The 26,019-nt window shown below is 38.7% G+C and overlaps 1 protein-coding gene across 5 annotated transcripts in view; it reads left to right on the top strand.

Annotated features, from left to right (window-relative positions):
* The window catches only part of NFIA (nuclear factor I A), a 376,875-nt gene that overhangs the window by 322,978 nt on the left and 27,878 nt on the right, over positions 1-26,019 (top strand). For 3 of the 5 annotated variants that reach the window (XM_036855604.1, XM_036855586.1, XM_036855599.1), the window contains one exon: positions 16,570-16,661. The exons of the other annotated variants lie outside the window; for them this stretch is intronic. In XM_036855604.1, coding sequence (XP_036711499.1) covers positions 16,570-16,661 — 92 coding nt within the window. The remainder of the gene's footprint in view (positions 1-16,569; positions 16,662-26,019) is intronic. 5 annotated transcript variants of the gene reach the window in all.

The raw sequence follows: 26,019 nt of genomic DNA on the forward strand, positions 1-26,019 counted from the left end.
TATGCCTGTAGGACATGTAGAAGCTACTCAATCCCTCAGTCAGGTTGATACCTTTGGGTCCATTCCCTGGACTCCACTCCATGGATTGGATCTAATGCCTTGTATAAAAAGATACCCATGGTCCTCTTGTGCCCAGCCTCAAGCATTCTTTCAACATGATGGGAAGAAGTGTGGAGGGGGTCTGGACAGATCCAGTTCATGTGGTTGCATGTTCATTAGCACAGTGTTTAGAGATTTTTGGAAAGAGAATATCAGGAAAGGGGACCCAAAGTTTGATATTTACATAATAATTTGAAACTTACTTTTTGAATCCTAGGATTCTAGGAATATAGACAAAACAAAGTGTTCTACTGATGGCATAGAAGGGTTTTTATCATCATAAATCTTAGCCTTTTTGGTCTTTTCTGGGGTTTGCTGAATTCACAGTCATATGTTGTTTCACAGCAATTATCACCTGACCATCTTCTACTTTATTATTAAGACAGTGATATTCTGGGAAATCTGTAATTTATAGCATAAGAGAAGCCTCTCAAGTTAAAAATCTCAAAGCCCACCAGTCCACATTGGGAAGAGATTTAAGAACCCCTGCAAAACAAATCCTCTTCCATGCCCCAATTTCTGCACTAATTGATAAATGAAATCCAAGAAAAAAAATCAGATGGAAGACTAGACTATAACCTCTACTATTAGAAAATTTATTTTTTAGCTACAGGCGAATGTACTTCCTAATGCTGAAACACAAACAAACCCACCCAGTCTCTGGCAGTGCAGGACCACCACAGGCCTTCCCATGGGAGGGGGCTGCCCTCCTGTGTAGAGCTGATGGAGGTCCAGGTGGCCGTGTGCTTCCTGCCAGCACCTGTCTCCCTAAGGGAAAGAGGAGAGGAAGGGGTGGGACGAGTCACGTCCAGTTTCTACTTCCAATCGCTACAATAAGTGAGGGAGTGGAGGGGCCCAAGAGTGTATGGGTGGGAAAAGGTACCACGAGTGATGTAGCCCCTCTCCCTTAACATTCATCTTTGATAACTACCTTCTTTCATTCATTTATTCATCCTTCATATATTGAGTATCTGTCATGTGCCAAGGACTGTGTTAGCCCCTGGGGATACAAAGATGATTCATCCCTGCTCTAAAGAAATGTGGAATTTATTGCAGGAGACAGCTGGGAAACGGGTAGCTCACACTGACAACACTGGGACAGAGGTGCACATAGGTGCCACAAGAGACTTGGGAGGGATTTGGGTCCAGATGCGGAGCCTCAGTTAAGATTTTTTTGGAGTGAGTGACTTCTAAGCTGTTTAGTAGGAATATCATTCTGATGTTTTAAGTCTGAGAGAGAAGGTAGAACTTCCCTTCAGAAACCAGCTTGTGGGTGGAAGGAGGGGGTGTCTAAAATTGGATTACCACTGGATAAAAATTTAGAGCAAAAGTATCATTTCATAAATTCTGTGCTTTCTTAGAAATTAAAACCACAGGATGGTTGGATCCTGTTTATCTTTGTCAGTTTATTAGAGCTCAGCTTTAGCGAGGAGAAACATCACAACAGAGTATTAAGTACAGATGTTCAGTATCCCAACAGTGTGTCTGAAACTGAGGCTTTTTCCAAAACTCTAACTGTATAACCTAGGACAGCCTTTCCTATTGAGGGGTTTAAGATGACTTGCAATAAAAAAAGATTTAAAAAATAAAAGTAGGAAATCATGCCCAGGATCACCTATATTACCAGCTTTTCTAGGCCTGGACTCCCGTGTCTGTTGGAATAATACTTTGCTCTACACACTCTCATAGGTAGATTGTCAGGATGAACTGGGGTGACAGATGTGCTGTGCTATAGACAGTTAAAAGTCCAAGACATCATTTTTAATATGCTCTTATAATGAAATACAAATGGATGCCAGCCTAAAGCAGAGTATATATTTTTAAACTAATCAGTTGCCTCTGGCACCAATATGCAACTTTGCAGCTGTGGCCAGGAAAACAGGGTAAGGCAGATTTGGGGAGGGAAATGTTTGCCTATAAAATAAATATATTTTAATGGGAAAAATCTTTACCAGTGCCTTAAAAAACACAGTAGTGAGGGTGGAAATAAAAGTTCTGCTGTCTCTCAAGGAGGACATTCATACTGTTGATTCGTTTGGAGAAAGATTGATATACTATGCCTGATCTCTTTAGGATACCATGACAAATAGAGAGAATAACCGGTTAAGAGTAATTCACAATGGATGGGTTCCATTCCCGCTGATTAACTGGGTTTAGATACCCAGTGAGAGAATATCACTTCCTTCATTCATTCAGTAAATAGTTATTGACCATCCACTATGTGCCAGCAGGGTTCTAGATGCTAGGAAAGCATTCATTTTCTGCAGGAAATGAAAGAGATAAAAATCCCTGATCTTGCGGAGCTTTCATTTTACAGAAGGAAGAAAGGCGATAAATAAAATAATAAGTATAAATAGGTAGGAGTGATGTAAGATGGTGATACATAAGTGCTACGTAGGAAAATGAAGCACAGAGGGGTTGGGATTAGTGGGGGTGGGATACAACTTAAATAGGGTGGTCGGAGAAGGCCTGTCTGAGAAGGGGAGATTTGAACAAAGGTCTGACAGAGGTGAGAGGGTGAGCCATGAGACTGTAGAGGGAAGAGCTTTCCAAGCAAGAGGATCAGCCAGTCCAGCCCGCATGTTTAAGGAACAACCCGGAGGCCAGTGTGGTGAGAGCAGAGTGAGTGAATGAGTGAAAGTAGGGGGAGGCCAGGTCTGAGGGGTAATGTGGATGAATGTGGATGTGACTGGGAGATGGGGGAGCAAGAGGGGGTGGAGGAAGGCGACAAATGTTGGAGGTTCTTATAGGCCATTGTTAGGACTTTGGCATTTTCTCTGAGTGAGATGGGGAGCAGAGGAGAGATACTACCTAGGTTTTAACAGAAACTCTTTGAAGGCTTTGTTGAAAATAGGTTTCAGGGGGCAAAAATTAAAGCAGGAAGACCAGTTAAGAGGCTTTTTTAAAAAATCAATACATATGATGAGTGTCTTCTACACGCCAGCCACTATTCTAGGTGCAAGGGATCCAAAAGTGAGCAAAGCAGACAATCCCCTTCCCTTGTGGAGCTTACATTCTAGAGGGAGGGGACAAACAATAATTAAAGAATAAGTAAACTAGTAATTTAGGGACCAGTAAGTACAATGGAGAAAACTAACACGGGGAGGGGAGGTGGCACACCATTGCAATAATGCAGGCAAGAGTTGCTAATGACCTGTACCAGCATCTGGGCAGTAGGGGTGGTGAGAAATATTTGAAAGGTAAAGCTGATAGGATTTACTGACACATTAGATGTGGGTTGAGAAGAAAAAAAAAAAAAAACACTAGAGAAATCAGCAATGAATCCTAGGTTTTTGACCTGAGCAGTTGGAAGGATGGAGTTGCCATAAACTGAGATGGGAAAAATTGCAGGAAGAGCAGTTCTGGGTAAGGGGTGGGGATCAGAAGTTTGGTTTGACCAAGTTATATTTGGAGACGCCTATTAGGTATCTTACTGGTGAGACCAATTATAATAACATCCTACCTACTGCAGTTCTTCGCAGTGTACTCAGTTTTTCCACATGCACCATCTCATTAATTGCGGAGGGACTCCTTTTCAAACATGTAATAAAACAAATGGATATTCCTAAGAGTCCTGAGGACAACAGCTCCAGAATAGGAGAAATCTCTCATTACATTTGGGTCTGTTTGTGGTATGATAATTCAAAATCCACTATTCATTTTCTTAATTGCATTGTAAGATTCAATTTTTTTATAATAGGTTGGCACCAAGAACATACTATAAAAATGGACTTTTCCAGAAAAGAAACTGAAGATTGGCATCATAGCCTAGAATTATAATGAAAAGAAAGAAACACTTTTGAATTATGATGGAAGATAAAACATGCATATTTTCCTCTTTTAAATTAATTAAGGACACAAAAACTCAATTTAAAAATGCATAAAGGACTTATAAACAATTTTCTCCATGCCTTCTTAGCCATGAACTTTTGATTTTTTAAAACTAGAGTTCTATTATATTAGAAGCACGTAATAACAAGTTCCCTTTTTTATTTTTATGTCTCTGATGAATCTTGTATATATTCATTATATGAATGAGTTTGAACCTGTTAACCAGGAAGATAATAATCTGACGGGGATTAAAATTTCCTAGTGTAATAATTGACATATGTTCAATGCTTTTTGGTTAGCAAAGCTCTTTACACATGTATGTTATCTCGTTCCGTCTTCCTAAGACTCCTGTGAGGTCAGGATTTTATAGACAAGGACACTGAGATTCGAGAGTGGAGGTTAATTTCCCAAGATTATATAATCCCATGGTAGCTTGGTACTAGCTCCTACTGTAGCCAAATTACAAAGCAATGGGACTTGATTTTTGGTTACCGAGTAGCCACAACTGTCTGCTCTCGTCTGAAATTAATAACACAACAAACTATTGAGCTTTTATTAATGTGTCAAGCACTTTAAAAAATGTTTTTTATGTATTATCTTGTTGTAATCCTCACATTAACGCTATGAAGTACGTACTTTAAAAAGTAAATACCCTAATTGAGAAAGACAAGGCACGAGGATATACGTAACTTTCTCAGGGTCACTCAGCCAAGGGTAGCAACATCATGACTCACACCCAGCCACTTGGAACCTGTAGTTCATGCACTTACTTGGCCAGAGCATCCAGAGCCCAAAGTTTCCATGTTTGCAGTGAAGACCCTGTGGGAATAGTACAGAGGAAGATATTAGTGGTCATTTATACTTCAGTGTGGATTGGTTTCTGTGGCTGAGAGTAACTTTTGTTAGCAGGGAAAGGAAGAGAGCAGAAGATCTGGAGGGAGATAGGACAAGAATAGCAAAAAAGGTGGACAAACAGGAGCTATTGCTAAAGGCAGATTTTCTTTATTCCCCAGTGCTCTCCAGAGCTCGAACCGTTGCTGAATGCTTAGAAGAATTACTTTCTGAGTTTTCACCCAAATAATGACAGCTCTCTTTTTCACCAACACTTTTTTATGTGTAAAACACATAATTTTAATCAGTAATTGAATTTAGAACAAGTCAGTGAATGATATGTCATATTTACACAATTTTTAAATGACTAAGGACTGTATTTCCTCTTTCAGAGAAGAGACAGTGGATAAGGACAAAAGAGAATAAAAAAAAAAAGTTAGCGGCTTCCTTTCACAAAACAGTTTTTCATTACTGATGGCTGCACTATTCCTTTAGTCTTTAAATTTTTTTTAAAAATGTACATTCAATGAAATTCACTCTTTAGTGTACAGTTCTATGAGTTTTATAACATCGTAGATTCTTCCAGCCAACACCAGACAGGATATAGAACAATTCTAAAGAGCTCCCTCCTCTTTCTTATCTACTCTTAAGTTACTGTCTGATGTCACTTAGTGCCAGGGAACTTATTTTACTTTGATCTCTCTATTTCCACCTTGATTTTTATTCTTCTGTCAGCACTGCTACTATCCCCATTATATTTTAAGTTTTTATATTCTTCTGAATTAGAAAGAGACCTACATAACTACAGTACTTTAGTATATGATAATAGTGACATTTCATATTGGAAGAGGGAAAGGGATTATTCAATAAAGTATATGGGGATGACTGAGTAGCTGTCCAGAAAAAATAAAATTCCTTACACCAAAATAAATTCCAGGTGGTGCAAAAAATATAACATAGAAATATTAAGCCTTAAAAATACCAAGAAAAAAATAGGAGAAACTTTTTGTGGAATATTGGAGTGAGAAAGGCCTTTCAAATAATACAAAAAGAACAGAATCCATGAAAAGAAAACTGATAAATTCTACTCTAAAAGTATTAAAAATGTATACATTGGAAAAAAACACCATGGACAAAGTCAAAAGACAATGATAAAGTGGGAAAAATATTTGCAACACCTGTGGCAGAGGGCTAAATTATGTAATATATAAATAGTTTTTTAAAGTCAGTATGAGAAAGACCAACAATCCAACAGAAAGACAATGAAATGATATAAACATAGAGAAATGGGAAACATTTGAAAGATGTCTCATTCATGTAGCATGAAAGCAATACAAATTAAAACTCGAATGGTATTTTTACCTATCAGATTAGCAAAAACCAAAAAGGATCCTGACACAGTCTTGGTAAGTGTGTGGAAAACAGGCACTCTCCTATACTGTTAGAGGACTGTAAATTGGTTCAACCTCTTCAGAGGACAATTTCGTTTTATATATATTCATATATATGTGTGTGTGTGTGTGTGTGTGTGTGTGTATATATATATAAATTTTAAATGTAAGCCATGCATTGTGTTGGACATGTGAGCAAAGATATACATCAAGTATTCATTGCAACAGTGATTATAATAAAAGATTGGTAACACCAATCATATCCACCAATATGATATACATTAGAAACCCTTTAAAAATAAGGATAGGGGGACTTCCCTGGTGGTCCAGTGGTAAAGAATCCGCCTTCCAATGCAGGGGATGCGGTTCGATCCCTGGTCAGGGAACTAAGATCCCACATGCTGTGGGGCAACTAAGCCCTTGCGCCACAACTACTGAGCTTGCGCATCTCAATTAGAGAGCCCACGTGCTGCAAACTAAAGAGCCCACACGCCCTGGAGCCTGTGTGCCACGACTAGAGAGAGAAAACCTGCACACCACAGCTAGAGAGAAGCCCCCGCGCAGCAACGAAGGATCCCGCGTGCTTCAACGAAGATCCTGCGTGCCGCAACTAAGACCCGACACAGCCAAAAATAAGTAAAATAAGTAAATAAATAATAAATAAATCTTTAAGAAAAAAAAGTAAGGATAGGTCTGTATGAATTCATGGAATAATCTTTGAGTTATATTAAGTCCGCAAAGGAGAGCGCTAAGAAAAAGTATGTATAGAATACCTACTGCCATAGAGTGGGGGATGTATATACACACTTGACTGTGTGTTGAAGGATGGAAACAGGTTCATTGGGGGGTAGTTCTTTAGTGCCTTGCCCAACGAGAATGAAAGGTATTACTGAGCTTTAAATCCCCTTTTATGTCAAATATAATGCTTTATTTAATTTTTAAAGTATTTGTCCAGTGAACTAAAATTCTTCTTTACACCCCAACCACTAACTCTAGTGACCAAAACTCACACAGTGGAGGCAGGGAAGGGATGCGGTCCATAAAATCCTTGGCAAATTTTATACATCTAGTTTTTAGTTGCATTAACCTGAACTTCGGGTGTGATAGCAAAAATATGTGCTCTTTCTGGTAAAGAATACTATTCTTTTTCCCTCACAGAGAACATGGAATTGAGTACAAGGATAGCATTTTCAATCTCAGTAGCTATTATTTGGTCACAAGTTCAGCTTTAGGAACCCATTGGATACAGATGAACACATGCTATCTTAAGTCATAATTTTTCATAAATACTTTTTGAAGAGTATTTCTACTTTTTGTACAACCCAAGTTTTTAATGTCTAACTTTGAAAAGGAAAAAGAAAAATAATTATTGGAAATCAGGCACTTCGATAGGTATTTTCATATGCGTTACCTTAGTTGCACTTGATTGTTATTTTAATCTGCAGAATTGGAATCGTTAGCCCTCTTTTTAAAAAGAGAAAACTGAGACTGAACCAGAATTCAAATCGGGGTCTGTTGGACTCTAAAGCCCCGTGCTTTCTACTCTACCAGGACACGTACTGTGTTTCAAGATATAATATCATACACCTTTCCTCTGAAAATCCTAAGACACGCCATAAAGAACTTTTTTTTTCATTTTTGGCCTCACTGCGTGGCATGTGGGATCTTAGTTCCCCAACCAGGGATCACACCTGTGCCCCCTGCACTAGAAGTGGGAAGTCTCAACCAGTGGACCACCAGGGAAGTCCCAAAGAACTTTTAAATTATTCCAATAAAAACTCTTGGGTACATTGAATCGGATGAAAACCAGGAATGAGAGCAGGAAAAAAGAGAGAAGAAATGAACTTTGTAAAGAAGGAGTGAGTGACAAAAGAGAACAGACAATAGATGATTACATTCATTTAGGTTATCATAACCCATTCAGGTCTTATTTTTGCCTCAGTTTTTTACTTTTTCAGATGACAGAAATGACAGATGAGTTTTAAGATTTTCTTCATAAAGATAACAATGGCAATGTAGGAAACTTGAAAAATACAGAAAAGGATTTTAAAAATCATATTCTCCTATAACCAGGTACTATTAACATTTTGGTCTGGTTTTCCCCCATTTTTTCAGTGCATTTCTATGTGTATATTTATATGATTGTGACCTACTGAATATAATATTTTGTATGTTATTTTCTTAACGAGTATTTTACACCTTTTCTTACTTCATAAAAAAAATAAAAAGCTAAGAAATGTGATTTTAAATATTTTTACTTATTCTCCTACCATAGACCATTAACTTTTGTTCCAACCTATGGAATATGCTCCAGCATATTGTTGAACATATATTTTTGTCCCCAACTTGAATAATTTTATTAGGCTAGATTTCTAGAATTGGAATTACTAGTGCAAACAGTATGAATATTCCTCTTGATACACGTTTCCAAACTGCTTTTCAGAAAAGTTGTGCCATCTTACACCCTTACAAATTATATTTGAGTCTGATATAACATTAACCCTTGAGAGGTTTGAGTATTATTTTTTTAATTGGTGGAAGGCAGATATCTCAGGGTGTAATGCCCTTGATCAGAGTTTGGAATCAATAGTCCCTGATGGGATGAGTTTAGCAGTTTTCTTCAACTGTTTTAATATAAAGTACAGTGGGATTCTGGAGATTTCCCATCTTGTTGGCTAAGCCTCTCCTTAGGGATCACTCTCTGATTGCTCCTGTGGAGAGGGTCGCCTATTAGACATTCACAGAGGGGGTGAAGCCTTAAAGAGCTGGGAGTATTAGAGTAAATAATATTTACTATGCTGAACTTTTTATATAGAGACACTCAGAGAGGTTAACTTGCTTGCCAAGGTCACATTTCTAGTAAGAGACTGAATGGATTCAATCCAGGATTTTCTGATTCTAAAATTCATTTTCTATTAACTACCTTGCACTGCTGTAAAAATAAAAATATTATTTGGGGCTTTCAGGTTCTGTTTGTCTTTATTTTATTTAAGATTAAGAATTACTGGAAGGTGTTTTAAAATCACTCATAATCCCAGTCTTTAGAGATAATCACTTTCTGTGCATATTTTCCAGTCATTTTCTGTGCATATTTTAAACATAATTGATCATGATATGTGTGTGTGTGTGCATACATATATATACACATATATACAGTTTTGTAACCTAATTTTATTCATTTTATTTCGTATTATAAACATGTCATGGTGTCATTATTATTTTAAAACATTTTTAATGGCTGCAATATTCCATCAGTTGGTTCCAGTTTGTTGCACTTATAAGTAATGCTGTAATGAACATCTTGGAGCATAAATCTTTATATGTACTTTTAAGTATTTGTTGAGGATATAGTCTCAGAAGTGGGTTTCCGAAGTTACACTGCCTTTGGAGAGGCTGCAGAAGCCTTTCAAGAGGGAGGGATCCAATATATTGCTCTAGGTTTCTTTTTTTAGTAAACCCCAGCTGAATCCAGGGTTTATTCCCTGTGGCTCTTTAATATTACTTTCACCTGTGCCTATCCATCTATGTGGTTGCTTCTGATCAATAAATACGTTCTATCAGTTGAACAACACACAGGCATACATGTAAAAATACATGACATAGAATGTGGATTAGTCATTAGAAATAAATTTAAATGAACTGAAACAAGGCTGTATTCCTATCCTTTAAGTTATTACGGAAAAGAATATTATAGGCAGTATAAATAGGTTGTTTACAGGAAACAGGCATTGTAAAGTACCTCTTTATCACACAGATTTTGGTAACGTAACGTCAAAGCACCTCCAGTTTACAAGTTGCTCTGATCCCCTTCTCTCTGTGTGCACACATGAATTGGCTTATACCTTCCTTTCTGTACGTTTTACCCCAAATCATGATGTCACTTAAGCCCCTGCCCCCTATGAAGATCCCTAATACAAGTAGAGAGACCAGCAGAGCAAAGCCATCTGCTTAAATTGATTCTTTTCATGATTTTTTGAGAACTATTGGCACATTAAACATTTCATGCAAATTGTTACCATACATGTTAAGTAATGCTAATATATTAAAGTTCGAATTCATTAGCTTTTCAGGAAGAAGGCTTGTGGGTATGTTATTCTGTAATAATTTACTAGCGATAAGTAGGCTTTAATTTCATGCCCTGAGGGCTGTGTCTTTTTGTGTTGTTGGTAGCTTGTTTGTAGAGACAAAAGATCTGCAGAGATAATAGAATGAGGTAACTGACTGCACAGATGTGATCAAAGTAATGGAAATTCAGTGTGGTTATCTTCTAGATTCCAAACATCTGGATGAAAACTACAATATCCATTCATTCACGTGGGAATTTCTAAACCTCTGAATACTGGGGATTCATGTGTCAACAAAGGCTGTATGTGTTTCCTTGGCTGTATAATTACATTAATAATGCTAACCCAGGCCCTGTAAACTTGTCGATACTCATAGATTTCTTCGAAGGAAAAAAACTCCAATATCCTCCAGCATTTCTTTTATGACCTGGCAAGAAATAGTGTTGTTCAAGTTCCCAAATGAGTTCAATTGTAATGGGCTTCATTTAGAAATTAGCCAATCTATTTTCTAATAGTTTCCACATTTTTTTCTAGAAATGAAAGTTTTCTCACAGGGCTTTTTTTAAAAACTAGTAACATGTGATTGTGCAGTTAAGATTGCAGAAGCTATTTCAATTAGGTATTTAGTCATCTCACTGCTTCAGTTTGCAACTGAATGCTTTCTCGTGCACCGTCAGGTGTCACTGATAAACATTTAGCAAATTGCAGTCTGAAGACACAGTGATCTGTTCAAGTCTGCATTCCTAAACTTGTTTGGATGGCTTCTGTCCAGTAACCAGCACATTCCTGGGCAGGCAGTAAGTCTAGCTGAATGAAATTGAATTTTTGACTAGCATTTTTAAAGGGATATCCGCACATGTGAATATGTCTGAGTTTCTGAACACAAGGGAACATGTGAAGTGTATACTGATTTTGAGATAGGAGGGGAAAGGTTTAAAGTGTTAGGATGCCTAATGGTCTTAATGGTGTTTAGAATGGAAATCTGGTATCTTTGATAATTTTATAAATTATTTCTTCCTCTTGAAGGAAAAATTCAATAGACTTTTTCTCCTCCATTTTCAAACATTCAAGACTCTGATCCTTAAATTTTTATCTTCCCTGACCTTATGGCAGAGTCATTCACAGCGTCCCGTCTTTTCTCCTTTCCCTCCGCGATTGACATCCCCATCACCCACCTCTGTTTCTTTGCTCATGCAGATTCCTCTGTGATCCCCAATCCATCTGAACTTGTCAACCAACACATCTTTTACAGCCCGTCATCACAGCCATCTCCATCTCCTCTACAAAGCTTTTCCTGTTCCCCTGCCAGGTGTCACTTTTCTGTCCTTTAACACCCTAAAGATTTTTATTTATATTACTTTTAGGCACTCATATTTTCACTTTCTGTACTCATCTCTCCCCACTAGACTCTAACATTTCATGGATAGCCGTGTGTCTGGCTTATCTTTTTATCTCCCGTAACACTTAGCATAGAGCCTGGCACAGAGGAAGTGTTCACACGAGAGAGAGACAGAGACAGAGAAAGAGTAAGAGAGAGAGGGAGAGAATATGAATATATTAAACTATCTTTCCTTGATGCACCACGGCGGTTAGACTTGGTAGAGTTTAAGGGAATGAAGAATTGGTATTCCCTCCTTTTACGTAGTTGGAATCTCTGATGAAACAGATCACAAACTTCTCTTCAAACTTTGTGTCTGCCAGGGTTTGGGGAACTTTGTTGCTTCCTGTGTCTGGAAGTAAATTCAGAATGTCAGAACTAAGAAGGACCTACTGCACAGCACAGGGAATTGTACTCAATATCTTGTAATAACCTATAATGGAAATGTATCTTAAAAAGAATAGGCACGTACATATATATATATAACTGAATCACGTTGCTGTAAACTTGAAACTAACAACATTGTAAGTCAACTATATTTCAATTAAAATTTTTTTAAAAAGACAAATATCTGTGCTCGCTTCGGCAGCACATATACTAAAAAAAAAAAAAAGACAAATATCTAACACACACACACACACACACACACACAAAGAATGTCAAAGCTCACTAGCTGTCTTACATTGTCTTTCCTGCCAAGGTGCCTCACCAGGTCATCCCCCACTCCCCCGCTCCAGCAGAGGAGCTGACCATCACTATCCTCAGGCCGTTCAGCCCCAGGCCACCTGACCACTCAACCTCCTGGTGGCTGGTCTGTGGACACTGGAGGGGGCTTCGTCCAAAGGTCAGCTCTCCTTTCACACCCAAGCTCTACAGAGAAATCTATCTAAATTTTCTCGCTCTTCTGTTTTTCAGTGATTACACGCATTTCAGGGGTTGCTAAATTTGAACTAGATCTTGAATCTGGCTGCCTACTTTGAAAACAAGCTGATGCACTCACATTTTCTAGTTTGTCAGATTTGAGTGGTTTTATTGATACCGTTTTTAAAGAAACATCAACTGACATTGATACAAATATTTTAATATCTTAATATCTTGTTTTTCAGTCATATTTTTTCCCCAAAACAGGAAAACTCCAAGCATCTTTTATTCAAAACAATTTGACCACTTTCTTAGCACCATGGTCAGGTATGATTGTTGGGTGAAGGCTATTACAGACTCAAAACTGATTCATCTAGAAATGCCATGATTCCTCTATCCAGACACATCCCTTATTCCTTCTTATTCAGAAAAACAAAACAAAACAAACAAACAAACAAAAAAAACAGACAACCTGGGAACAACAAAAGTTGGAATTCTCTTTGGCTTGCAGGCAGTCAGTTAGATCCATTTCTGAGGACATAGAGGCTGTTCTCCCGGGGAACACCTGCAGGGTTGTAAAGAGCGGGGCTAATGGGTGATCTCTGCCACTCTCCCTGCCCATCCCACAATCTCCCTAGAGATAGATTCCAGCATCCGCAGAGGCCCGATTGCATATAAAGAAAGAACTGTTCATGAACTGTTTTTCCAGTTGATCATCCTGAGGCCCAACTTGTACTGCCTAAGTGAAGGATTATAGAATTAGCAATGCATATGGTAAGTGGGCAACACAGAAGGATATGGGATCAAATTCTGATTTGGGATTTTGGTACTTACCCCTGTGGCTAAGGCTAAGAGTCTTGGGTAATCTGAAGAAATATGTTAGAAAGAGAAAAAGTACGATCAGATTAGCCCAAATAAGAGCTGGTGGAAGCTTCTTATAGGAATGTTTTTTCAAAATGTTAAGAAAATGGTCCATGGTGATACTGCTCATGTAGGTAAAATGGCTGCTAAAAAAAAGCAAATGCTTTCTTTTTCAGAAACAGGCAAGCAATCATAATTTGATTTCTAATAGTCATGTTTGCCATGAGGACTTTTACAATGAGGTTATATAAGCAAATTGATTTCCCTGTTGACTTTATCAGAAAATCGTAAAATGCCCCCGAATCTTCCCTCCAGAATTCTCAAAAATGGCTACAATAATCTTCCTAGAAAATTATTTTCTGGATTTCATGATGTCCTGAAGCTCCTCCAGCAGCATTTGATTATTGCTGCTGTAAATAGGCAAAAATTATAATTAAGAAAGATAATGAATGTGTTATAATAGCATAGTAAACACAGTTGTATATAATTCATTACCACATTGCCCCCTTTACTTGATTTTATATTCATGTTGAAAACTCTTAACTGGGCATGTGTAATTGATTCACATGGTATATAACCATGGTATATATGGTTGTTTTAATAAAAAGTTTCAACTGAGGCTTTTGTTTAACAGGATAACTCCCTCATTCCACTGTTTCTTTAGGAAAATCAGATTCAACTTATGTCATATCATCTCTGGAACTACATCCTGTTATAGGTGAACACTCTGCCTATTGTAGCTACAATAATGGAAGATGAGTCAGACTTTCTTCCTTCCCTTGTTTTTCCTGTGTCCTTGATTTTTCCCAGAATCAACTTTCTATAGAATAAATTTCCCTGGGCACTTTTTGTTCCATTCGATGGAACTCAGAGACTCTCAGATTTTTGTAGTTGTAATATCCTTTTCTTAAAAAGGCAAACACATTGCCACCTCTCTCAGCATTGCTCTGTTTTTTAAAAACCAGAATAAAGTTTGGAGTAGTTTTAATAGCCTGTGAGAACATTAAAGGCCTTCTGGGATGTTTTGTCTCATGATTGAAGAAGGGACAATAGCCGATTGTTAGCCTCATGGTAATTTTGAGTGACTCAATTATTTGTATGCTAACCCTGCTTTCAAAATGGCAAAATAGAGAATGGGATGTAATACAGACTTTTCCAGACTTAGTGCTATGTATGGTCAACGAAGGACTATATTCACACACCAAAAAGAAAAAGAAAAAAAAAGTGCCATGTATCCTAGGATCAATCAGCATGCTTGTTTCTGACGTCACCAATATGGTAAAAACGTCATAGGAAATCCTGCTGTGTGTCTGCAGTGACCAGGGCTGACATGCACACACTGCTCCGCTAGGACCATCAAACCAAGGCCTCGTGGTTCAGCATCTGTCATCAGTCATTTAGTCTTAGAACCTTAGCTTACTCTTCATGCCTTTTTGTTCCTTCTCAACCTTCCTACCTATTCACATGTGAAAAAACACTTTTTTTCCTCCTAACGGCTAACAGGTTTAACAGGTTATTTTATCTACTAGCTTCCTCCTTGTCTCTCCCACATCCTCTTTGTGCCCTAGAAGCAGGTAAATTCACTACCAGCTAATTATAGTACATCATTTTCAATACACAACTTTCTGTTGAGACTTCTGAGAGCATATCAAAGTAGAGCAATAGGCTGAATGAAACAATTAATAAAGAGTATTTTACTGAGCTTTTAAAAAAAGCAAATTTCCCCCATACCAGTGAGTGAGAGGCACATACAGAATGGCTAAATGCAGAGGTATTTCTCAAATCTGTTCAGGTTAATCTGACATAGGATAGGCTGGGGAAGAAATCAGTGGATTCACGTTACTAGACAGTACAGTGTATCATACATTTAGATCATTTTATATAAAGCTGTTATTGGACGAATTCTTCTAAAACAAATACTACAACAACAAAAAGTTTCTTAATAATAGACATCAGGGGAACCTTATGTTCCTTCTCTGTTCCATGCTGATTTAACACAACCATACCCACGTGACCATCACAGCTCTGCGTGGGTGACTTAGCTCTAATGACCAATAGGACTTGGCCCAGATTGGTGGAAATTTTATCTCTAGATGTGCTTAACAAGGGAAACAAGAAGTCTGAGCAGTTTTCTCTGAAACAGAAAATCAAAGGAAGAGAAGCAGATGATGTCAACAAGGGGGAAAAAATCTGGCAAAGGAATTTGGTATTATTCCCTCAATTATCTGTGTTTTTTAAGAAATGCAAATCCTTCTCATCTTTTAGATGGTGCATGTCTCGTGTTAGTCCAGAAAACTTATGCCTTTTACAAGTATTGTTAAGAAATTTGAAATTAAATAATAGTCTATCTAAAAATTTTAGTAAAGAATGTGAATAAATCCTTGGAGTTTGTGGTAAAGAAGTGAATTGAAGGACGCCAGAAAACAAAATGTTCATTTGGATATATGAACCAATGAAACACCAGAATCACAGAATTTTTTCTCTCTAAACTAGAGTGAAGCTCTTAAATATAAGTATAAAAACCAACAACAAAACGTTCATATACTGTGAAAAGGATAGTTGGCTGAAGTGTGGTACCTGAGGTTCCAGGTTTACACGGGATCTTGGTGGTTTGTGCCTGAACAGAAGGGTTCTAGGGTGGGAAGACTACAAATGTTAATACCGTAAGAGCATTTTGTGCATCATAAAATTCTAGACGCCCCACTGAGCCTGTAAAGACAGCGTGCTCTAAATGGTTTTCCACCACTTTTCTGGAGAACCCAATCCCTTCTATAAAGACTCCTCTTCCATATTTAGAGATAGAGGCACAGGAACATTTCATGATCTTTAGGAGGGTAATAGGGTGAAAAGTAAGGTTGTAAAATGAACTACTTTCCTCCCCTTTCTATCTAATTTCTTTCTCCTGTGCTTTTAAAGACTAGGATATCTCTTTCTGACCCCAGAGCTCATGTTTAACTCAGAAAGTATACTTTACAAATGTCCTGCATGTTCTAATTTGTATGATGGAAGGAGAAAAGAGCTCATCTGAGCACCAATTTGACATCGTTTTATTCCAACAGTCTTTGGAAGCCAACACCCCTTCCCTTTTTGACTGTCTAAAATGCCCTTGCTAGCCAGATCCCTCTGCTAGCTACAGTGTTTGCACATTTCCTTGTTAATCAGCCGCGTAGGCTCGGAGACTGTGTGTTTTGGTGTTGTTTGTGTGTGCAATCTCGTGCTGCTTCCTGAACGCATGTGTCCCTTCCCTTCACAGCCTACTCGACACCCAGCACCTCCCCCGCAAACCGATTCGTCAGTGTTGGACCACGGGATCCAAGCTTTGTAAATATCCCTCAACAGACACAGGTGGGCCGCTCTCATCTTTTCTGTATGTGGTGCAGCTTGTTTTATTCATCAGGTGCATTGTAACTCGTCTTTCGGCACAACAGGCTGCATTTCCCAGTCCCTGTTCAGTCCCCTTTCCTCCCGACCCCTACCCATCCTGGCCCTTCAGCCACATTTCCATGTGTTCTTAGAAATCATGGAAAACAGTGCCTGCAATTTTTGCTTCTTGTATTGAGGGGGTAGGAGAGGAGGGTTTCTGTGCCAGAACTGCTTTTGCTATGGGAAGAAAATTTTCCCAGGCTGGATAGCGTGTGCTCCCTCTTTTAGGAATCTGTGCCTCTCTACACGCAAGCAGACAGAAGTAGGCCCCTATTGAACCTGGAAAGTGTACTCTGGCTGCCGGCGACATCAGAGTGCATGCTGGGAATGGGGGGCCAGTCACTCTTATGTACTCATTATAGGGTCCCCAGGAACCTGGCAGACTTTCTAAGAGAAAGGAAAAGAAAGGGTTCCTGAGCGCTGTTAAGTTGCTGGTGTTGGTACTGAAATAGGAGGTGTTTGTTACTGGCTTCGCTGGCCCCAGTGGGGTGGGAGGGGATTATGTGAATACAATGTCATATTTTGACGTAGGTGATTGAAAAAGAGTATGCCAGGACATCTAGAGTTTGTTTTTCAATAGATAGTTGTGTTTTGTGCTAGTATAGGCCAAGGAGAAAGAATCTCTTTTAAAAGTTTTGAAATAGCTGCTGTTAATTGAGAAACAGTGCAAGACTTTCGGAATTCAAAGGTAGCATATATAAAGATACTTAGAGATTTGTGGAATAGAATTAGATGCAAGTTTTGGAAGAAACTACTCTCTGATCTCCTAATTAGAATGTGACTGTATATTCTCAGAATTGACGTAAAGAATTTTCTCTTTGAGGTTCTCAACGCAGTGTTTGAAAAATTCTCCAAGATATTTTGTGCATGTGCCTTGGTATGTAATCTCCAGATGCCTAATTTATAACTATTCATCTTTGTTTGTAACACTATGAGCAGGTGCTTATGAACGAGATAGATTTGCTTTCCTGGGTCCGTTTGCTTTCTCTGCGAAGGGTTTTAGTTTATTGCTGTGTCGACAGCGTGGGTTAAACAGCATTGCATCTGAAGCCTTCCTTACACTGAAGCAGGGTCACAGAAAGTACAGCCTCAGAGGAGGCAGCTGGGAGGAGAGGGAGAGGGGAAGGAGGGAGGGGAGAATAAAGGTTAACTCTTGAATTTCCCGCTTCTGCTGTTTCTTCTGAAACTGGCAGGTACATGGCATCTGGAATTAACATCGCCTATTCAGTACTCCCCATAAAATTGTTCCAGTGTATTGCTTATTTTCCCATACCTTCAAATATTTAACTGGTGAATTTGAAGTTGAATAATTACCTCAAAGGCATTACAGTAGAGAAACATTTCTGATTGTACTTTTGGCTCACATGATCAAGGTCAATGAGAAGGGGAAAACTGGGGACAGTAGCTTTACATTGGATGATTGCTTTTCTCAAAGCACCAGTGGGCTCAGGTTACTTCATTAAGAACCTCAAAAATGCAGTTTGGAAATGTCCTGTTTTGTATTTTATATAGTATTTTTATATAAGCTGTGATTCACTGAACTGAAATTGTACCCTGCATTCCATTCAATTTGTTTCTCTATAATCAAAACGTATTCTATTCCAACATGGCTTTGTTTCACAAATGCCTTATTTAACCCAGAAACTGAGTCTTCATGATGTTGACCACAAAAATTCAATTCTTAAAAATCCAGATTTTCTACGCATCTGTATGAATGATGTCATGTAGACCCAGTATTGGCATCTGGAACTGAATTTTTTGGGTTTCTGTTAAATATTTGGCATCATAGAGACAACAGCTTAAATGGTTTTTATCACAGTGACACCTGCCACTTTTGGCTTGAAGGAAGCCATCCCCAATTATCTTATGAGAAACTGCGCTAATGGAGTTACTCTTTTTCCCCCAAAAAATATCCTGAGATAAAAATTATGTGCTCTAAGTATTTTAATATTTAGGTATATATATTAACTCTTTTTGTTTTTTTAAAGGAACTACTTTCTGGAACCATTTAAAATGGTAGGCACATATAGATATAGATCATAAAAATAATATTTTTAGGTAATCTTTTTGAGAGGACATCAGTTCAGAAGAGGAATATTTACAGGAATTTTTTAAGACATAATTTGAACATGGCCTGCAGATTAGTAATTTCCTAGGCAAGCTTGCATTTTCCTATATAAATATTTTTGTTAATAAGGCATGAAATTTGTATTAATTGAATTATGGGAAAAGTTTTCTGGGAAAACAATATTTTCTTTTCTGCCTTTAAAGAAGTAAAAATTGAAGCGTCACCCAAGCAGATAGGTAAGCTTTAAAAATGCAGGAGAGGTATCCTGCACAGAAATCCATAAACAAATACAAAATAAAATGGTCTCCCTTTTCCCCAAAGAAACCTCTTAAAATACTTGAAACATCAACCTGTAGAAGACAGATTAGATATGGTCCCTGTTTTTTCCAGCAGATAGAATTCCAACTAATGAATAGACATTTGAAGTAGGCAGCTTTCAGTTTATCATAAGACCTTTCTTTAAAAAAAAAAAAAAAAGAGTTCTTTGATTATACAGAGCCTCTATTTATTGAGCATTTTCTATGTACTAAGTACCTTAGGTACATTATCCAACGAATCTTGACAGCCACCCAATAGGATATATATAATTATCTCCACTTTATAGATTTGAAACCTGAGATCTGAAGAGATTGTTGATTTTCCCAAGGCCACACATGGTGAGGAGCAGAGCAAGAATGCGTCCCCAGTTCTGTCTGACTCCAAGGCCTATGCTCTCAAACCACTGTGCTGTACTGCCTCATGGGCCGGTGAGCACCTTTCCCTGCAGATATTCAAACAGAGACTGATGCTCAACTCTCAGGAATACCACTGACGTATTCCCTGGTTTTAAATCTGAGATTGCACTAAAATCTAATCATGAGTGTATACCCCAAAGAATTGAAAGCCAGGTCTCCAAGAGATACTTGTACACCCATGTTCGTAGCAGCATTATTCACAATAGCCAAAAGGTAAGATCAATCCAAATGTCCATTGACAGATAAATGGATAAACAAAATATGGTATATACATTTTTTTGTGTATACCATTTTAATGTGGTATCATACATATTATTCAGAATTGAAAAGAAAGGGAATTCTGCAGTATGTTACAACATAGATGAACTTTGAAGACATTATGCAAAGTGGAATAGGCCAGTCCCAAAAGGACGAATACTATACGATTCCACTTATGTGAGGTACCTAGTGTAGTCAAATTCATAGAGACAAAAAGTAGAATGGTGGTTGCCAGGAGCTGGGGAGAGGGCAGAATAGAGAGTTATTGTTTGGTGGTATAGAGTGTTAGTTTTATAAGATGAAAAAAGCTCTGAAGATGGATGGTGGTGATGGTTGCACAACAGTGTGAATGTCCTGAATATCACTAAACTGTCCACTTAAAAATGGTTAAGATGGTAAATTTTATGTTGTGTGTATTTCACCACAATTTTTTAAATGTAATCATTAGATAAACTCTTCATGGTCCTTTCTCCACTTGAGTGTCTAAAATTCTGTAAAACAGCCAGGAAGAGTGGATTGTTTATCAAAAAATCCACTGTCATTTTGTGCTCTCATGTCCAACACATAGTGGGTAGTCAGCAGATATGGGTTGAATCTACATGATTCATAAGGAAGTTTAAAAATAATGACTTTTTCTTATTACAGTCGTGATACATGTTAATTGTGGAAAATACAGATGGGAAAAATAATAAAAATCACTTGTAGTCCTACTGTTAACATTTCTGTCTAAATCCATCCAGACTGCTTCTACACATACAAATATATTGCAAAAATGAGATCATATTATATACACTGTTTGGTAACCTGCTGTTTCTTCCCCGTAACAATATATTATGGCCTTCTTTCCATGTAAATAGGAAAAATTGAATATTGGATTTTATTGCACCTATTCATCATCTGTAATGATTGGTAGGGAAAGATAGCATGGATAATTGAAAGCCATTTTTTCTCCTCCTTCCCTTCCAGTCTATCTTTTTTCCTCCAGAGAATTCCTCCCTTCACTGAGACAGAATTGCCTTCTCTTTAGCCTTGCCTTGAGCTAGTTTTCTTTCAGATTGCCTTCCAATTGCACTGTCTATCTGACCCCAGCTTTTGGCTCTGTTGGAACATTCCTGCCAAGTTATCTGTCCCATTCTTCTGAATCACTTGTCTGCTACCTCTGCTACTATCATGATTTGCCTTTCGTTTTCCGTATACTCCTACATTTTGTAGCTCATCATTAACATGGGGGGATAGCCACCTCCTGACAGCCTTTAAAACACCCATCTGTTCTAAGAAACCGTGACCACCCCCCCCCGAATCTCTTATTTTTCAATATTGTCCACCATGACAGTTGATACTAACATATAGAAAAGACTCTGGGGCATAGAGTATTTCCTTCACTTGGGACACTATTAATGTCCCCTGCACGCCCACTGAATGATATAAGAGAGCATGACATCGTCTCAAACAGCAGAAAGCCAATGGCCATTTCAGTTGCATCTCATAATTTAATCTGATCCCTGAAAACGAGAGCCATTAAGAGGAGGCATTTATTTAGAGAAAAAAAGTTAATATTTCATCGTGAGGTAATAAATAGAAATACCAATTCCCACACAGAAGGACTGAGCAAAGAACTCATTTTTATTCAGGTTCTAGTTTAATCAGAATGTTCAAATAAAATGCTTAACCTGCAGAACACCAATGAGGACTAATTCTTTAAAATGAAAAATGAGTGCAAACAATACTAGAAAACAGGCATTTCTTCCCTGACACCCAAATCTATCACTGTTCTTACCTCAACAGAATTGTGGTATCTGAAATGCTATTTAAAACCGAATTACCATTTGGGTTATTAGAAGAATCGCTTGGCATGGCATGGGCCTGATTTGTTGACAAAAAGGCCCAGGTGCCGTAACCTTTGCTTAATAAATCATTTAGCTGCCTGACTCGCAAGCAGTGTGGCTGCCTTTGCCTCATGAAATTTACAAATGTATGCACAAACCCCACACTTCACTGTGCTGGAAACCTGCTGATCTGGAGAGGTCCCTGAAGAGCTAAATTATGGGCATAGCACCCGTTGTCTGCCTTTGGTGGGGATGCACAAGGAACATAGGGAGGTGGTGGATGTGGAGAGCGTTTGGATCTGTTGCCATTCTGTGTGTCATATTCCTGAAACTCTGCCTAAGAAACCAAAGCTCAGGCAATCTGCAAAATGCAAAACTTCCTAAGTCCCTTTCATCAATCACTCATCATTTCTGACTATATTCCCAACACCTACAGAAGTCAGGGAATAACAATTCTCCTCAAGTTGTTCAAAGTCTAATAGAGGAAACAGATGTAAAAAATAATAGTAAATGACAACAACATTAATAATGCAGTGTGAAACCAGTTACAATAAGGATTTGCCTAAGAGGCTTTGAGACCAGAGAGCTGGGTAGAAAAACTTCCCAAAGGGTGGAAGGGACAGAAAAGGCTAGATAGTTTTTCTGTCCTTGTCTAACTTTGGACTGATGATATGGGTCTGGTTCTTATACATTTTACCTTTTTTCTGTACTTTTAATTTTTGCCATGAGCTGGTCAATAAGGCTTTATCCCACCTTAGGTAGAGAGACACGCTGAGTTCTGTCTTCTCTGGACCAAGCAGATAAAATTAGAATCCTTTCCCACTGCTGGCATATCAGCCAGACCCCACCCCCCCAATCCCTCATTTCCAAGAAACAGCCCTTCTTGCGTAATGTTCTCACCCAGGGCACCAAGCTCACTTGAGATTGCACTGCAGTGAGCTGAAGCCATTCCCTGCCCCCTCCCTGCCCCGACTCCAGCTGCCTGCCTGTAGGAGGTTAGGTACCACACAGAAGTTCAAGGAGCAGCCTGGATAATTTGCAAAGGCAGGAAACTCAGATTTCGTTAGAGAAAGGAAAGTAAAAAATTATCCTCCCGCTTCTAGTTAGAATTGGATCTGAGCATTTTTGTTACGAGCCCATACAGCTGAAGACTCCCAGGACTGGAGAGGAATGGCAGATAAAATTCCATTTACTCCTAACTTTGAAAAAAGTTAATTGGCCAAATGGGCATTTATTAAGCTCCAGTGCGTGCCAGGTTGTGTGCCTGCACTCCCTACAGGCCTCAGAGCCCTCTAAGATTGGTGCTGTTATCCCTATTTAACAGACGAGGAAACTGAAGTTTCAAAGAGTATACTTGCCCCATGGCAAACGAGGTAGCCAGGGTTTGAACCAGTCTGTCTCCAGAACTTCTCTCTTTCCTGAATACTATCTTCGTCCTTAACCATTTATAATGAAAGGTTACTGACCGTTTTCTCTTTATGGTCTAAGATTGACTCATCCTCTTACATCAAGGAATAGGACCGACGCTGCACTTGGTTCTTCTGAAGACCTGCCCCAGTTTCCTATTAGCCTGCATCTGTGAAATCAAGACTGAGTTCATTCTCTCATCCTGCCTGGGAAAAAGACCTTTACTAATGACATTAGTCTGCATCTGTGAGAACAGCCAGCCTCTGCCCAGAGCCCAGATAGCAGAGCAGCTGAGATTGTGAGCTTTCCTTTCAGATCTTGGTTGGAGCTTTATTTCATCACTTAGCAGTAGTATGTGTGCTTCATTTTTTGTAGTTTTTAAAATTTTTTCTTTGTAATTCAATTTTTCTAGCCTGGTTTATTAACTGTAAAATGGTGATAACTGTATTTATCTACCTTCTACGGTTGCTTTGAGTCTTAAATTCTGTTAGTGTAGAGAAAGTAAATGCTTGACACCTGTTAAATGCTCACCAAATAATAGCATTTGTTGTTCAGTTGATAACTAAACTCATACTTAAACAGTATTTTCTGGATTACAAAGTGTTTTCTCATTTGATCTTCAGAGCAACCCTTTGAAGTAGGCAGAGCCGTTATTATTATCCCCATTATACAGATTTAAAAACTGAGGTTTAAAGAGAGGGAAGTGACTTCCCCAGAACCACATAGCCGGGGGTTCGTAGAGCCAGGACACAAACCTGCTTCTGATTCCAGAGCCCACACTCCCTTCAGCATGCCCCATCAGGGAAGGACTTGTATGCGTCCTCATGTGCTACTGTGTAGATATGGGCAGAACCTGCCCACCAAATGCTGGGTCTAAAGTAACCATCCAGTTAGGACAAAATTAGGACAACACCTCCACAAGATCAGTATCTCGTGGATTCTTTCACTGAGCATCTGCCCTAAAGGTACTCCAAAAGCCTCATTCAACTGGGCACATCTATCCTTGCCCTGCACCCCGTTTCTCCTCTTAAGCCAAATTGTGCCCCAAGGAAGAAGAGACTTCCCAAGGGGAAATCATGTCTCTGAGGGTGGCAAGGGCTGTGGCAAATGAATGTACCCCCCAGAATCTGCGGGGAAAGGCAGTGCCTGGTCATTTTTTTCTCTTATGTTCTCTGCTCCAGCCGTAGGTGTTGAATAGTCAGCACCGCCTCGCGGAGATGTTACGCCTGCCATCTGCTCCCTCTTACTGTGGGCAGGAGCAACTCCCCCAGCTTCCCAGCCCCCACCCCAGCCTGTAAGTTCTTGCCACTTGGCAGCTGACTCACGGACAGCCTATGAGACACGCTTAAAACACATTTTTCAATAAACAGAACCGTTGTCTTTCAAGTTTTAGTTGGGCAGCGCGTTTTAGTTGTCCTCGGCCACAAATTTCACTTCTGAACCAAGCAAGAGCCTCAGTTCTAGGTACTGGTCTCCTTTTTCTCCCTCAGTTTTTAGTACTTCGGAGATCCCGTCATGTTTAATGGCATATTTTGGTTTGGTTTTAGCCTTTCTGTTTGTTTGTTGCCTTGCTCCAAAAAAATTTGGGGAAACCTCTTACTTGAAGCGAATTGATGATCGTTGAAAGAATTAAGGTGAGGTGCTTACGTGGGATCTGACACACAGTAGGTGCACAATAAATAGTGGTTCCTTTCATGCTTGCTTCTTTTCCGGTATTTAAATGAGATCAGTGGCAATGGAGAAGGGGAAGAGAAAAGGGAGATTTCGCAGGAAATTTTAGATTTCGTGGAAGAAGAGAAAGGACCAAACGTCTGGTATTTATTTAATTAGCCCTTGAGATTGTGGGAAAAGTGGGATAGAAAATGAAGTGGGGGAAGAGATTGAAACAAGAAGCTGTGAATGGGTGTAAAGAGCTGAGAGGAGTTAGATCAGAATTTGATGATAGCCTTACAGTGAAGTCAGAAAACCATAGTATCAAATGCAGAACTGCCGTCAAAATTTCCAGCCCTGAAATGTGTTTTGATAATGATGTTTCCAATCAGTGGAGGTTTCAGGATACTGAGGGAAATGCTCTTTTTTTTTTAAACTGAAATGTAGTTGATTTACAATGTTGTGTTAATTTTTGCTGTACAACAAAGTGATTCAGTTATACATATATATACATTCTTTTTTTATATATATTCTTTTCCATTATGGTTTATCACAGAATATTGAATATAGTTCCCTGTGCTATACAGTAGGACCTTGTTGTTTATCCATTCTATATATAATAGTTTGCATCTGCTAACCCCAAACTCCCACATCATCTCTTTCTCACTCTCACCTCCCCCTTGTCAACCCAAGTCTGTTCTCTATGTCTGTGAGTCTGTTTCTGTTTCATAAAAGTTCATTTTTGTGTCATATTTTAGATTCCACATATAAGTGATATCATATGGTATTTGTCTTTCTCTTTCTGACTTACTTCACTTAGTGTGATAATCTCTTGTTGCATCCATGTTGCTGCAAATGGCATTACTTCATTCTTTTTTTATGGCTGAGTAGTATTCCATTCTATATGTGTACCACATCTTCTTTATATCTATTCATCTGTCGATGGACATTTAGGTTGTTTCCATGTCTTGGCTATTGTGAATAGTGCTGCTATGAACATAGGAGGTGTGTGTATCTTTTTGAATTATATTTTTGTCTGGATATAGGTCCAGGAATGGGATTGCTGGATCATATGGCAACTCTATTTTTAGTTTTTTGAGGACAATCCATACTGTTCTCCACAGTGGCTGCACCAACTTACATTCCCACCAGCAGCGGAGGGGGGTTCCTAAGGGAAATGCTCTTGATGCTCATGGTCTGATTTCTTTAGGGGAACAAGGAAAAAGTCATGAATTAGAGAGTACGATAGACTTGTTTTCACGTCCAGGCTGTGCCATTTATCTGAGTGATCTTGGACATGTTACCCTTTAAAATTCTGTTTCCTTATCTATGAAATG

Source organism: Balaenoptera musculus, chromosome 1 (genome assembly GCF_009873245.2).
Source record: "Balaenoptera musculus isolate JJ_BM4_2016_0621 chromosome 1, mBalMus1.pri.v3, whole genome shotgun sequence".
NCBI lineage: Eukaryota > Metazoa > Chordata > Mammalia > Artiodactyla > Balaenopteridae > Balaenoptera > Balaenoptera musculus.